Consider the following 12,484-nt stretch of genomic DNA (forward strand, 5'->3'; position numbering starts at 1 on the left):
GAGCTTGCAATAGAGGAAGTATTATTAAAGGATAAGGCAGGTTGTTTTGCAGTGCGACAAGAAATGCAATCTAAAGACTCATTTTGAACTTGACCTAAAACACCCGTAGATATAAGAGGACGTAATTTGCCTAAGGAGCTATGGGCAAGACGACGGTGCCACAAGTGAAGAGTAGATGGAGAGGAAGCAGCACAGAGATTTGTAGAGGGAACATGAAGGTTCTCGAGCTCAAATAAGCATCCGACTTTACATCCAGTCCCGATGATCTTTCCCGTCCGACGATCCTGCACACGACATCCAGAATTTGAAAAAATGACATCAAAACCAAGTTCAACAAGCTGACCGACAGAGATAAGATTGAAATTCAATTTTGGAATAAAATAAGCATCAGAAAGATGAATATTGGACTGTGAAATAACCTCGTGATGTGTTACATGCAAGAGGGAACCATTAGCAGTGTTAACAGAAGGTGCATTTGTAGTGGGAGACAACGACGAGAAAAGATGACGCAAAGGAGACATATGATTGAAACAACTAGAATCAAAATACCATTTAGAATTACCTGGAGGGGTGAAAAGAGTAGCGGGGGTATTACCAGAAAAGGAGAGAAGTTGTCGAAGAAGGGTTTCAATATCTGATGGAGAGACAGAAGATGTGTTAAGAGATGTGGAAGAGGTGGACTCAGCAGCAGCAGCAGAGGCAGGCACATGCGGAGAGTTGTTGGGACAAGGTTGATACTTGTTCTGATCTGAGCATGGTGGTCGAGTAGGACAGGTAGAAATCAAGTGACCTGACAGCTTACAATAATGGCAGAACAGTTTCGGGCAGTTGGAGCCAATGTGGCCTTTTTGTTTGCACTTACGACATTCAATAGAAGGACAGTCGGAGAAGGAATGCCCAGGCCGATTACAATTGCGACAGATTTTTCCCTTTCTGTCGGTGGCAGCAAAGACAGTTTCACTTTTAGAATGAAGCAATCCCAAGCGCGTTTCTTCAGACTTAAGACGAGGAAGAGCATCTTCAAGACTAGGCAAGGGATTCTAATGAAGAAGAAAAGCCCTGACCGGCTCATAGTCATCAGTAAGTGCCATCAGAAATCGGATGAGACGTGTCTGGTTCCGATAATCCTCATATGCCTTAGCATCAGTGGGATCTTTAAGAACAGGCTCACAAGAGGTCAACTGATCCCAAATAATCTCCATCTGAGCAAGAAAGTCAAAAACTGCTTGGCCACGTTCTTGCTTAAGGCTATGAAGTTCCTTAAGCAGTTGGTATTGATGAGAGAGATCAGAGATAGTGTAACGTTTCGCCAAATGATCCCATACCTCTTTAGCAGTTTCAAAACGCCCAAACTGTAAATGGATGCCAGGAGTAGAAGTGTTGTGGAACCAGGTTATAATCTGATGATTTTTACTATCCTAATCTTTCAATTTCTCTGCATAGTCCTTCTCCTTCTCAGCATCCTCCTTGGATTTGGAGGCACCATCTTTGGATACAGTAGGCTTAACAAGACAAGCAATATCACCAGTCACATATCGCCACAATTTTCGCCCTTTAAGAAATTCTCGCATGGCTTCAACCCAATGTGCATAGTTGGAGCCATTAAGAATAACAGGGATAGGCTGAAAGACATCCGGTTTTTCCATAGTAATAGAAGAAATAGCAAAAGGAAGAAGAAAACTGCAAATTCGGGGCAGAAAAAGAGAAAACAGAGTGCGAAATCGGAAAGAGCTCACCAAAAAACCTTAGGGAGGGTCTGCTTGTCAGACACGTCAGCGAAACGTCAGCGCCACATCAGCGGTGACGTCAGTGCCACGTCAGCGAGGTGACGACACATGGCAGCACCGGATAGGCGGAAGGAGACACGCTGGCGACTGGTGGCACGCGGGTCAAAGGGGCGGGTCGGGGCGGGTCGTATCGGGGCAGGGTTGCCCAAACAACTTCGTTGCGACACGTGGACGCTCCAGCGATGTTCGATCTGCACCAAGATCCAACGGCTGCTGAAGCCTCTGGATGAGAAAAGAATGGTGGTGGACAGCAACGTTCCGACGGCGCGTGGAGGCACGTCCGGTGTTTTCTGGCGGCGATCTTGGCGGCGTTGGAAAGCTGACGGAGAGAAGAACACGTTGATGCCGGAGGTGACAAACCAAAGCGTCAAAAACAGATCGGAAATCGCGAGCAAAGAGTCACGGGTGGAATCTGAAAGAAAGATCAACCTGGTCGTGGCAACGTCTTGCGGCGGCGCGTGGGGGCGCGTCTGGCGGCGGTTTTGGTTGCGTTGGAATCACGGCGACAAGATGAACAAAATGGTTACGGGGTGACGAACCAAAGCGTCGAAAAGAGAACGAAAAAAGAGGCCAAAGAATGCTGCCAAAAAGGAAACAAAGGGGCTATGAACTAATATTCATTGAAAAAAAAAAGACCTAAGCTCTTGATACCATGATAGAAACAAGAGATGAGAGAATAATATGAAAAGTGTATTATTGAGTTATGTTCTGAGGTACAATATACAAGGGGTATTTATAGGTGCTAAATGAATCAAAGTAATAAAGACATAGAATCTTACAATTAATGTATAGATATGCTATATAAATATAGACGATGCTAATTGATCTAAATTGATTCTAATGATTCTCTAACAAGTATAACAGAAGGACTTATATGTTACTTTTATAAGGTACAGGACTTCAATGTAATAAAAAAAATTAAAACAAAAATATTTAATACAAATTTTTTTAGTAATCTATTTAGGTATATACTCTTAAAAAAAAACTAAGCTAACAAGCAATTAAGGATGAAATATTGTTGCATTAAAAAACCTTTACAAAAAATTCCACAAACCAAAGTGACACTAGACTTGAACATTTTAGATTGATTCATTAGATATATTTGGAGGGCAGTTAATTAAAATGCAGGAACACAATAATTGACAATACAAATCCAAGCAAATTTTATAAACCTAAGAGCAATAAATAAAAGAAATCATACCATACCACTATGAACTCATTCCCAAACCCATTGAGAAGTAGTTTCTTCTCTTCTTCAGGTTTCTTTTCCTCATCCAACTGCAAGAGACTACCAATTGGTTAGTTAGTTATAATTCTATATCAATTTAGATGATATGTTGCATTATGATACTATGGTGAATATGCATGTTTGCAGAGACGGAGTTAGATGAAATATTAGAAGGGGCTAAAAATATTTATACAATAAAATAATATTAAAATAAAATTTTGAAAGAGACTAAACTGAAATTTACATATAATTTACATGTAAAAAATTAAAATTAGGGGGAGCCGTTGCCCCCTTCTTGAGTATGTAGCTCCGCCCCTGCATGTTTGGGTCAAATAATATCTGATTTAAGTTTGACTGTGCTTGATTAATTTAAATGGTTTTTAATTAAATTTTATGTATAAGTTTTTATGATGGTAAAATTTTGATTTCTTAAGCATTTCGAAACAATTAATTTGAAAAAGAAAAAAAATTCAGAAAATAATTTATTTGTTTGTAAAATTTTGATTTCCTTAAGCATTTTTGAATAGTATCACATTACAAACCATAATGAAGGGTATTTTGTGAATATTTCTTAATTAACCTCAGGGTGTTCATTATAATTTTGAATGAAGCTATGAATATAATTAACTAATATATTATATATACCAATGTGTACTCATCATCATTGACGAATACATTAGCACTCTGGTTTCTTGTACTAATCTTCTCTTTGCCATTAAAGTTGACTAATGTCTCTTTGTCAAATTTGGCTCTCTCTTCATGTGATAATTGAGTGTAGCATTTCTCTCCATCTTCCCTACTCAGCTTAAGATCCACCTACAAAAGATATTGTTTGATACAATGATAATTGATATCTAGAAAATGATATTTTTTTACTTTGCCAATGAGAAGAAATTAAATGAATTATTTCTTACATATGAATATCCTGAAATACAGTAACCCGGATTCTGATGCAAAGCTAATATTGTCTCTGAAAGAGAAAATTAGTGTGATAAATTAATGCATCATAAATAAATGAAGCCTTGTGTGAACAATGTAATGATCTTAACAATAATTAGTTTCAATTCCTTGGCACATAGCTAGCATCACAAAATTAAAGAAACATATCCAAGACAAACATATTCATATCAAAGTGTTAAACTAGTATGTTTATTTTGCAGTAGTTAACTAGGGACTTGTTTGAATGAGTTTTTAAATAATAATAAAAAAAATTTGAGTTATTTTGTTTTAAAAGATTTTATAAAAAAGTAAAAATAATTTTATGTTTGGATATTTTATATATCAAAAAAAAATTTATCTATCAATTATATTTAAATATAACAATATAAAATTATTTTTTATTTATTTATTATGTGAAAAATATCCTTTTTTTTTAAGAAAAAGATCTTTTAAGAAAAGATCATTTAAAAAAAGACATAAATCGTAGTTTCTTAAAAAATATATATTTTTTATTTTTATAATACTTTTACTTTTACTATTAAAAATTTACTAAAATTGTTAAAAAATAAAAAAATCTTATCTTTTTTCATTGAAAATTTTTTTTCTATCAATTTAATAGTGTCCAAACAAGTACTATATATTTTATATATCTTTAATTTTGGGTTAGAAATACAAAAACTGATGGATATAAAAATTAAAATATTTAATTATTCTATTAATTTTTATAATTTTATCAAGTTTTAATTAGATTTTATAATTTAAAAATTTATAATTAAATATTTAAACTAAAATTTTATTTAGATTATTCCTAATTTTTTTTTGTTAAAAAACACATTTTTTTAGAATATTCGTTTCCGAATTTGATGAAGCATACAATTTCTATCATAGTTAAATTAAAGTTTTGCAATGTACAAACTACAAAGAAAGTGAATCATACTACAATAATTTAGAGAAAATAAATATTAATGACATATACCTATTAATAAGTTGCTCACACCTTCTGGAGAAGATGTATCTGCAGCTTGGGCAATCCTAGTTAGATCCCTTTGTATTGAGCTTCCCTTCTTCCCACCTAACATTGCAACCTTCAATTAAGGCATTCCAAGAAGACATAATTAACATTACAACATGATGCTAAGCAATTTTGTTAATTGCTTTTAAAATAATGAAACCTATCTAATTAGAACTCATACTAATCACTTAATTAATAGACTAAATCTAAATACACTATCAACTTGATAACTTAAGCTTGTGTAATTTTGTTTTATTTTTTATTTTTTTGGAAAATAAGAATCGCTAAACTCATTTCTCAGAATATAAATTCCTATATCTTGTCATAAAATTATTTATTTTAAAATAATTATGAGTTGATAAAATTAAGTAGAAGATCATTTTTTAATAACTATTAAATGAAAATAGTAGACTTAGCCATATGATAAGACCTGTAACTTATTCAATGTTAATTAAGCTTATACACTTATTCCTCGTTTTAGCAATTTTTCACTTAAATTTTTTTTTTTCAACATGTTTATATATTTTCATGAATATTTTTTTTATTGGTTTAGGTAGCATTACTCTTTAATTTTTTTATTGAATAAAATAAACCTAATTGATAAAATTAATAATAAGCATATATATTATGAACTACACCTTTTACTTTATTTTATTTTTGCACTCTATATTTATTTTTTTGCACTAGAGTCTCGATTGACACACAAAATATTATGTCTAAAATCCAATAACAAGATTCTTAGAATTTAAAAGAAAAAAGTATGACACTAAGTAATCCAACTTAATTATATATATCATAGTCTATTATGGAATCAAGATAGATGTTACATATAGTTATTAAGAGAAAAGAAATGACAGGGACCTCAGAATTTTTGTTTTTATTCAATCAGTTAGTAGTTAATATTTAAAAATATAGATTAAAGTATGTTGTCTGATTACTAGACTAAAAAAAATTAGATTGATAATTAAAAATGATACCAAAAACAATAAATTTTGATAACCTCTAACATTTCTCTTTACTTGAATTGAATGCATGTTTTATCATACCTGAACCTTGATCACAGAAATTGCATTTCCATTTCTGTGTTTACATAATCCAACCAAAACCAAACCAAACATGAAGAACATAAACACGCTTGGAACCCCTCCATCATCATTGTTACTTGGAGTGTTATCATCAACAGAAGGTTGAGAAGAATCATAATGTTGATAATGCGAATGATCATTCAAAGATGATTGCGAAGACGAAGAATCCGAATCGTCGAAGAAACTCCCTCCCATGACGCCTCCGGAAGGCGAGGCCAGAGCCAAGTAGTTATGGTTGTTGCAAGTTTTGATGAATATAATACTAAGAAGCAACAAAGCCATATTAGCATTAGGCCTTCTCAACAAATCCATTTGCGCGCAAAAATTCAAATTTTTTTGTTAGGTTTTGATTTTCTCACTTTAGAAGAATTAAATTCTATCGAAAGAATTATACTTTCTGTTCTAACTCAATATACATTCTGTTCCTTGCGTCACAAGAAATGTTTTCCATTATTGTATTTGGATGTTTAGGGTTTTCTCATTGTACATATAAAATTTGCACTAAAGCCATGGTGAGTGTTTAGATTATTGGTGCAAAGAGTAGGGAACAAGAGAGTTGTAAGGATCTGATGATAGAAAATTGGCATGAAATTTCTCAAGTTTATTTTTGTGAAGGAGAATGTTTGGGATTTCATAGAGATCTAGAAATGTGTCATCAAAGAGATTTAGGATCACAAACTCTTTTTCTTACCACCATAATTGCGGAAAGTTGGAAACTTTGCTAACCATATATTATATGTAATTAAAGAATATTCATAATATAGGTATTTATTTTTCCATGATAACATATATATGATTAGTTAAAATAGTATATGCAATATGCCCCTCTCAAGAAACCCACTTGTCAAGAGGAGTATTATTATAAATGTTAAGAATGCATGAGAATTTTGAAATATATTAACTACAAGCTCAAAAAATGACCTTTTAATTTTTTATAGCAAGTGTTCTTAGAATATTTCTTAGAAATTTCTTTAATTTTTTTTTTAAATCTCAAAACTAGTTGTTTTACTTCTTAGGCAAAATTATAATGCATAGGGTTAAGTTATGATAATAAAGATTTTGGTTACCAAGTATTTTCCCTTTTTTTAAGTATATATAATCAAGTGAATAACTATTAATGATAATAGTGACTACTCTTTTTGTCAAAGAAGTTTAAAAAAGTTAAACACAATTAACTATGCAATATATACACTCCATTCCCAGGATTTGGATCCTCTAAAGTTTGAATTTCACTTTAGAGAGTAAAGTGTTATCTCTCACCATTGATTTCATAGATGGGATCAAGAATAAATATGAAAGAGAAACTATTTAAGAGTAGAAGATCACACTTTACTCTCTAAAGTGAAATTCAAACTTTCGAGGATCCAAATCCCCATTCCCATCAAAGCATATTGAATCCTTGATTATATATGGTTGAGTAATAAAGAGTCAGTTAAGATTGCTTTCGACAAAATTAAAGTACCTTTTTTTTTATTTTCTATAAAAAAAATTTCTTATTAAGAAGGTAATTATGTGTAGATAAAAAGTATTAAAAAAGTTAGCAATAATTTATTTAAAAAGTTTGCTTAAAATTTTATTTTATAAAAAAAAGTAACATATTATTGCTTAAAATAAACATTTTTTTATGTTTTATAATAAAAATATTTTTTTTAACAAAAATACTATGTATACACTAAAATCAACCACTATATATTCGTATATAATAAATACATGTGTAGTTGCGTATAATGTGTAATGGGCTAAATTTTTGGTCCATGAATAAAATAAATATCACCCATACTATCCAGAATAACCATTTGGATACTAGGATAATAAACATCTCATGTCATAAAACCAAAGCTTAAGCTGATTTTGGAGTTCGGATCTATAACTTTAATACCATGTCATGAACCACTCATCCCAAAAGCATAACCTGACAGGACAATGTAACACTAATGGTCATATCTCTAATATTTCCTAAACCTCCATTGTACACATTGTATGCTTAGGTCATTGATTCCCTATATTTTTTCTTTCATTTTTAATATATATTTTGTATTCTAATATGGATTTTATACTAATAGCTAATTTTAGTAGCTGATTTTAGTGTATACTTTACATGATTATTTTTTTAATTATATCCAAACACCTTTATAATTATACAGAAATAAAATTTCTGATATACTTCTTTTCCTTTTTAAAAAAAAATCCAAAACATGCACAAAGTCGGTTTTTTTCTTTCAAGTCTTTATGTCTTTATTTTCATGTTTTGGGCCGATAGTACTATTGGGCCCGGCCCAGTTGGCAATTATTCTTAAATTTCTTATCCATTTTCTCTTCTCTCACCTCCTTTTCGTTTTTGGCGTCGCTGTGGTCGTTTCATCTTTCTTCTGTCTTCGCTGTGCTTTCAGAGAGAGAGAGAGAGAGAGAGAGAGAGAGAGAGTAATTGGGAGATGGCGAGGCGAGTTGAGGCTCGGAACGATTCGGCGCTGACTCGGGCGGTTGGAAAGGTGTTTGCGTTCGTGAGATACGCGGAGTTTGAGATCCTCTTCTTACTCTTCTTCATCATTGCTTATATCGTCTTCAAAGACATTGTAACTCTCTCTTTCTCTCTCTCTTCAAATCTTTTTTTTGTGCTGTGTTAGTATAATAATTCGGTAATTTGATTCATGAAATATTTGGAACCTCTTGTTGTATTAATATCAAGTAAATTATAGTTTTTGTGAATTAGGAGCTTAAGTTGTAGTTTTGTGGATAAAAAAGAAAATAGTTGCCAATTTTGCTCTGTCGTGGTGCTTTGTTTTTTGGCTTAATCTTCGACTTGCATAATTTCATAAAGGACTGAAAAAAGAGTCCGAATTGGCCAGGTTTCAACTGGTTTCAGGGGCTTCATCAATCAATACCTGATTTGGAATTGAGAGGGTAAGTTTAGCTGATTTGGGAGGCGAGAAATGTTATTTGAACCTGAAAATGTTGATATCATAGAGGGAGAAATGCAAAATTCTAAGTGATGATGGATATTTACAGAGAAAGGGCATTAAGTCAACACTTTTGTGGATCTCTCTTACCATGTTTGATGTTCAGATAACATGCAAATAACATTTCTCTTCACGGGTTGTCGGGTTGCATGGTTTCTGAATCATGCCTTACTTGGAAAGATTGAAAAAGATTTGAAAAAGAGATGTGAACTTTAAATACTAGACTGAATTAGGAACTGTGCTACTTATGTTAGGAGGATTAGTTTATGAATCAACATAAGTAGAGCATAAATTTAATCTAGACTAGGCCAAACAAGTGGTGTTGAAGGCGATCCAAGCTGCTGTAGATAGGATAATCCCCTCTGCAAATCTGATAACCACATCATTCCGCCAGTTCTCTATCCTCCCTAGTATCCACATCAATATTTAGGGTCAGTCATGAAAGTTTTCTTGTTGGGTGAACATCAAAAGGTGAGGATCAACACCCGGTGTTGCAGCCTCTGTGTCTGTGCCTCATAAGAGTGTTTCTGGGTTTTGTTTTGGAGAGAGTGGTTACTGAGATCTACCCAAACTCTGGAAGTTTGTGTATTTCTTGTCTCAGGTGGATGCTGACCATTAACGTTCTGACCAATATGACATGAACTTAGTTTTCACTACCTCTTCTTTGTCTATGGGTGCAAAAATGAATACATGGGACCCCAATGTTGGCAATGTGCTTCCATGTTGTCAATGCCTCATTCAGAGCATGCCAAATAAGTTTGTAAAATGTTGTCCACTTCAGAGGCATCATTAGGCTTGGGAATAGGATGATATTCAGACTTAACTTTCAAGGATCCATTCCTTTCTAGTCATCCTTCAGTCCTGATAGGCATCACTAGGCTTGGGAATAGGATGATATTCAGATTTAACTTTCAAAGATCCATTCCTTTCTAGTCATCCTTTTCAGTCCTGATTTTCTCTAGGGAGTTTGTGTATAATAATTCTCTGACTGAACAGCACAAATAGAAGGAAAATTTTGGATTCCATGTCTATTATGTCAACTTGAATTTGTATCAATCATCTTGGAAACAGTGCCCTATTTTGCAGTGTTGTTGGCTTAATAGTTGATACACGCTTATTTTTTCTCGGTACCCCTCTCATCATAAGGTGTTAAGGAAGTTATATGTGGGATATATTATAGCCTATGTTCTTTGTAAATATGTATCTGCTTTTGGTATCTCATGTTCAACCAACATTTGATCTTAATATATTGATATACATTCATGGTAACAAGAGTTGAAGAGACTAGTTCCCTGTCTAAAAACTAAAAATCCTGCTTCATTCATTAGATAGTTTTCTTTATTAGCGTGTACTAACAAACTACTTGCATAAATTGCAGACATCAAGACCCGAATACAATCAAATCCTTGTAAAGAAGCCCGGTGGACCTGAGTTTTGGCCTTACTAGAAGATTGGACACTCTGCTTGATACTGTTGGATGTATTCATTATTATTTATTTAATAGGTATGCTTAGCATGAACGCTGGTGACTTTGGAGTTTGGATATTTCCCTTTTGTATTATATCCTAATGTATTTTTATAGGTAAAATAGGTGAAACTGCTACAAATTCGTGTAATGTTCCACTCCAGTTAATAGCAAAATCTTGTAAAAAGATTCACACCTTTTTGTTTAATATTATTCTCTTGTAGTTCTCTCTATTTTCATTTCATTTTGGTGGGGATTTTTCCACATTTATTGACTATTTTGCCGGGACAATTATCTTTGACACCCAAATTTTACATGGTGCTTACGATTTACAAATTTATATTATGCTTTAGGAGGCATTAATCTCTATTCTTGTTAGTTGAGCTGATATACACCTGGTGAAAGGCAGCATAAAACTTTGATCAATTTGTGAGATGCAAGATATTTGTTTTCCATAATAAACATGAACATAGTAAAATATAAAGAAGTACAACTCCTATGTTGGCAAGAGTAAATAAATAAGTTAACTCCTGCTAAACAATGATAATCATTTGAGAGAATCTTAAGTAGTTTTAAACTGCACAGTTGAAAATTGCAGATACCACCGCAAACTTCATCTGGTAAGTGTTTGACAAATTAGGCAGTTTTAGAACACTGATCATACTTGACATTATTTTCTGACATACTTCTGCGCAACCATCTTTAGTCTAACTTGGCCATTTCAGTTATCTTAGCCGGTGAATCCAATGAATCTACAAGCTTCTCCACCGGAACTTTAGTTACGTCTCGGCGAACTCCAATATCCGAAACCAATCGGCTAATGCAGTACATGCCACAACCAACCAACGATAGACCACCGATACCCGTGGTCATGAACCGAAGTGGTGAAGAAACTAAGGCACTAGCAGCAGCAAAACAAGATGCTGCTTGACCACTTCTCCCAACACTCATGTTTGTGAATACAAGCAGGCCAGTTTTGCAGTAGATTGCAAAGTCCTCACAGTTGTTCTTAAAGACATGGTAGCCACCGAACCCGTTCTCAAGGAGGAAGAAAGCACGGTGAAGCACTTGCTCGGTTGGATTGGAAGTTGCAAGGGTGCAGGTACCACCTCTAGCTTTGGCTAGAAAGAAGGCTGGTGAGACACCATATTCAAAGAGGTAAAGGTCACCACCAGAGAGAAAACAGTCCAAGCAAGAAGAGATGACACCATCTTTTCTTGTCCGGTCGCGGCCACATCTTTGGCATGGTGTGTCTATAGGATGAGAGGGAGGTAAACTGAATAGAAAACGGTCTAAGACAGTTCCTGCTCCTATTTCTTGGTCTGCCGCCCTTGTGAAGTGGATCACCATTCCATCACCTATATAAATTCCTGCAATCTTATGCAAAAGTAGTTGCCACAAGAAAAATGAAAATTTTCAGTATCATTCATAGGTAAACTCTTTTTGATAAAATTAATTATCCACAGGTAAAAGCTGAATTCATATATTTCCGAAGTCCAATTCAAAATGCCATGTTTGGTTTGGAATTAAAAAATGGGGTGAAAGTTTATGTGGACAAGCGGCTCATCTAGGAATTTTCTGTCCCAACCAAACACAATCCAAATTCTAGAATTACTTGGGATTTCTGATATGTCACCAAACATGTTCCAAATTTGAAACAAAGATGAAAGAGGCCCCTTATAACAAGTAAAATAATATAGAAAAAATATAACAAGTCTAGAACATCAATGTGAATATAGAAGAGAGAAAGAGATGACCGTGATGTGCATAGATGTAAGCCTGTCTCCAAGAGTAAATATGATCACCAGGATTAAGGTTTTGAGGATCAACCTTATTGGAAAGCACCCCCATTTTCCCTCCTCAATGTTGGAGGAAGTAAGGAATGAATATGAATTATAAATAAAAGTTAAGGGTTCTTGGATTCCAACCCAAGGGAACAAAAAAAATAAGGAAGACTTTTCTTGGCTTTCACGGTTCTAGTTTCTTCAGTGTTCAGGTAATCAAAGATGAA

General features: G+C 33.8%; 2 protein-coding genes across 3 annotated transcripts; both read right to left on the reverse strand.

The window, feature by feature from the left end:
• Nucleotides 1–2,186: 2,186 nt before the first annotated feature.
• On the reverse strand, nucleotides 2,187–6,363 carry LOC140178988 (uncharacterized). The gene is made up of 6 exons (XM_072216918.1): nucleotides 6,013–6,363; nucleotides 4,952–5,039; nucleotides 3,930–3,985; nucleotides 3,661–3,831; nucleotides 2,989–3,065; nucleotides 2,187–2,367 (listed from the first exon to the last, which is right to left on the reverse strand). The coding sequence occupies exons 1-6, from the start codon at nucleotides 6,361–6,363 to the stop codon at nucleotides 2,187–2,189; spliced, it is 924 nt and encodes a 307-aa protein (XP_072073019.1).
• A 4,527-nt stretch (nucleotides 6,364–10,890) lies between these two features.
• LOC112794826 (protein LEAD-SENSITIVE 1) lies at nucleotides 10,891–12,355 on the reverse strand. 2 transcript variants are annotated; one of them, XM_072236742.1, is made up of 2 exons: nucleotides 12,231–12,355; nucleotides 10,891–11,850 (listed from the first exon to the last, which is right to left on the reverse strand). In XM_072236742.1, exons 1-2 carry the CDS (start codon nucleotides 12,240–12,242, stop codon nucleotides 11,176–11,178), a joined length of 687 nt encoding a protein of 228 aa, XP_072092843.1. In that variant the 5' UTR covers nucleotides 12,243–12,355; the 3' UTR covers nucleotides 10,891–11,175. The 2 variants fall into 2 exon arrangements, with proteins under 2 accessions (XP_072092843.1, XP_025692592.1); XM_025836807.3 differs by having other exon boundaries at nucleotides 10,891–11,843; nucleotides 12,231–12,342.
• Between the last annotated feature and the right edge of the window lie 129 nt (nucleotides 12,356–12,484).

Source organism: Arachis hypogaea, chromosome 1, assembly GCF_003086295.3.
Source record: "Arachis hypogaea cultivar Tifrunner chromosome 1, arahy.Tifrunner.gnm2.J5K5, whole genome shotgun sequence".
NCBI lineage: Eukaryota > Viridiplantae > Streptophyta > Magnoliopsida > Fabales > Fabaceae > Arachis > Arachis hypogaea.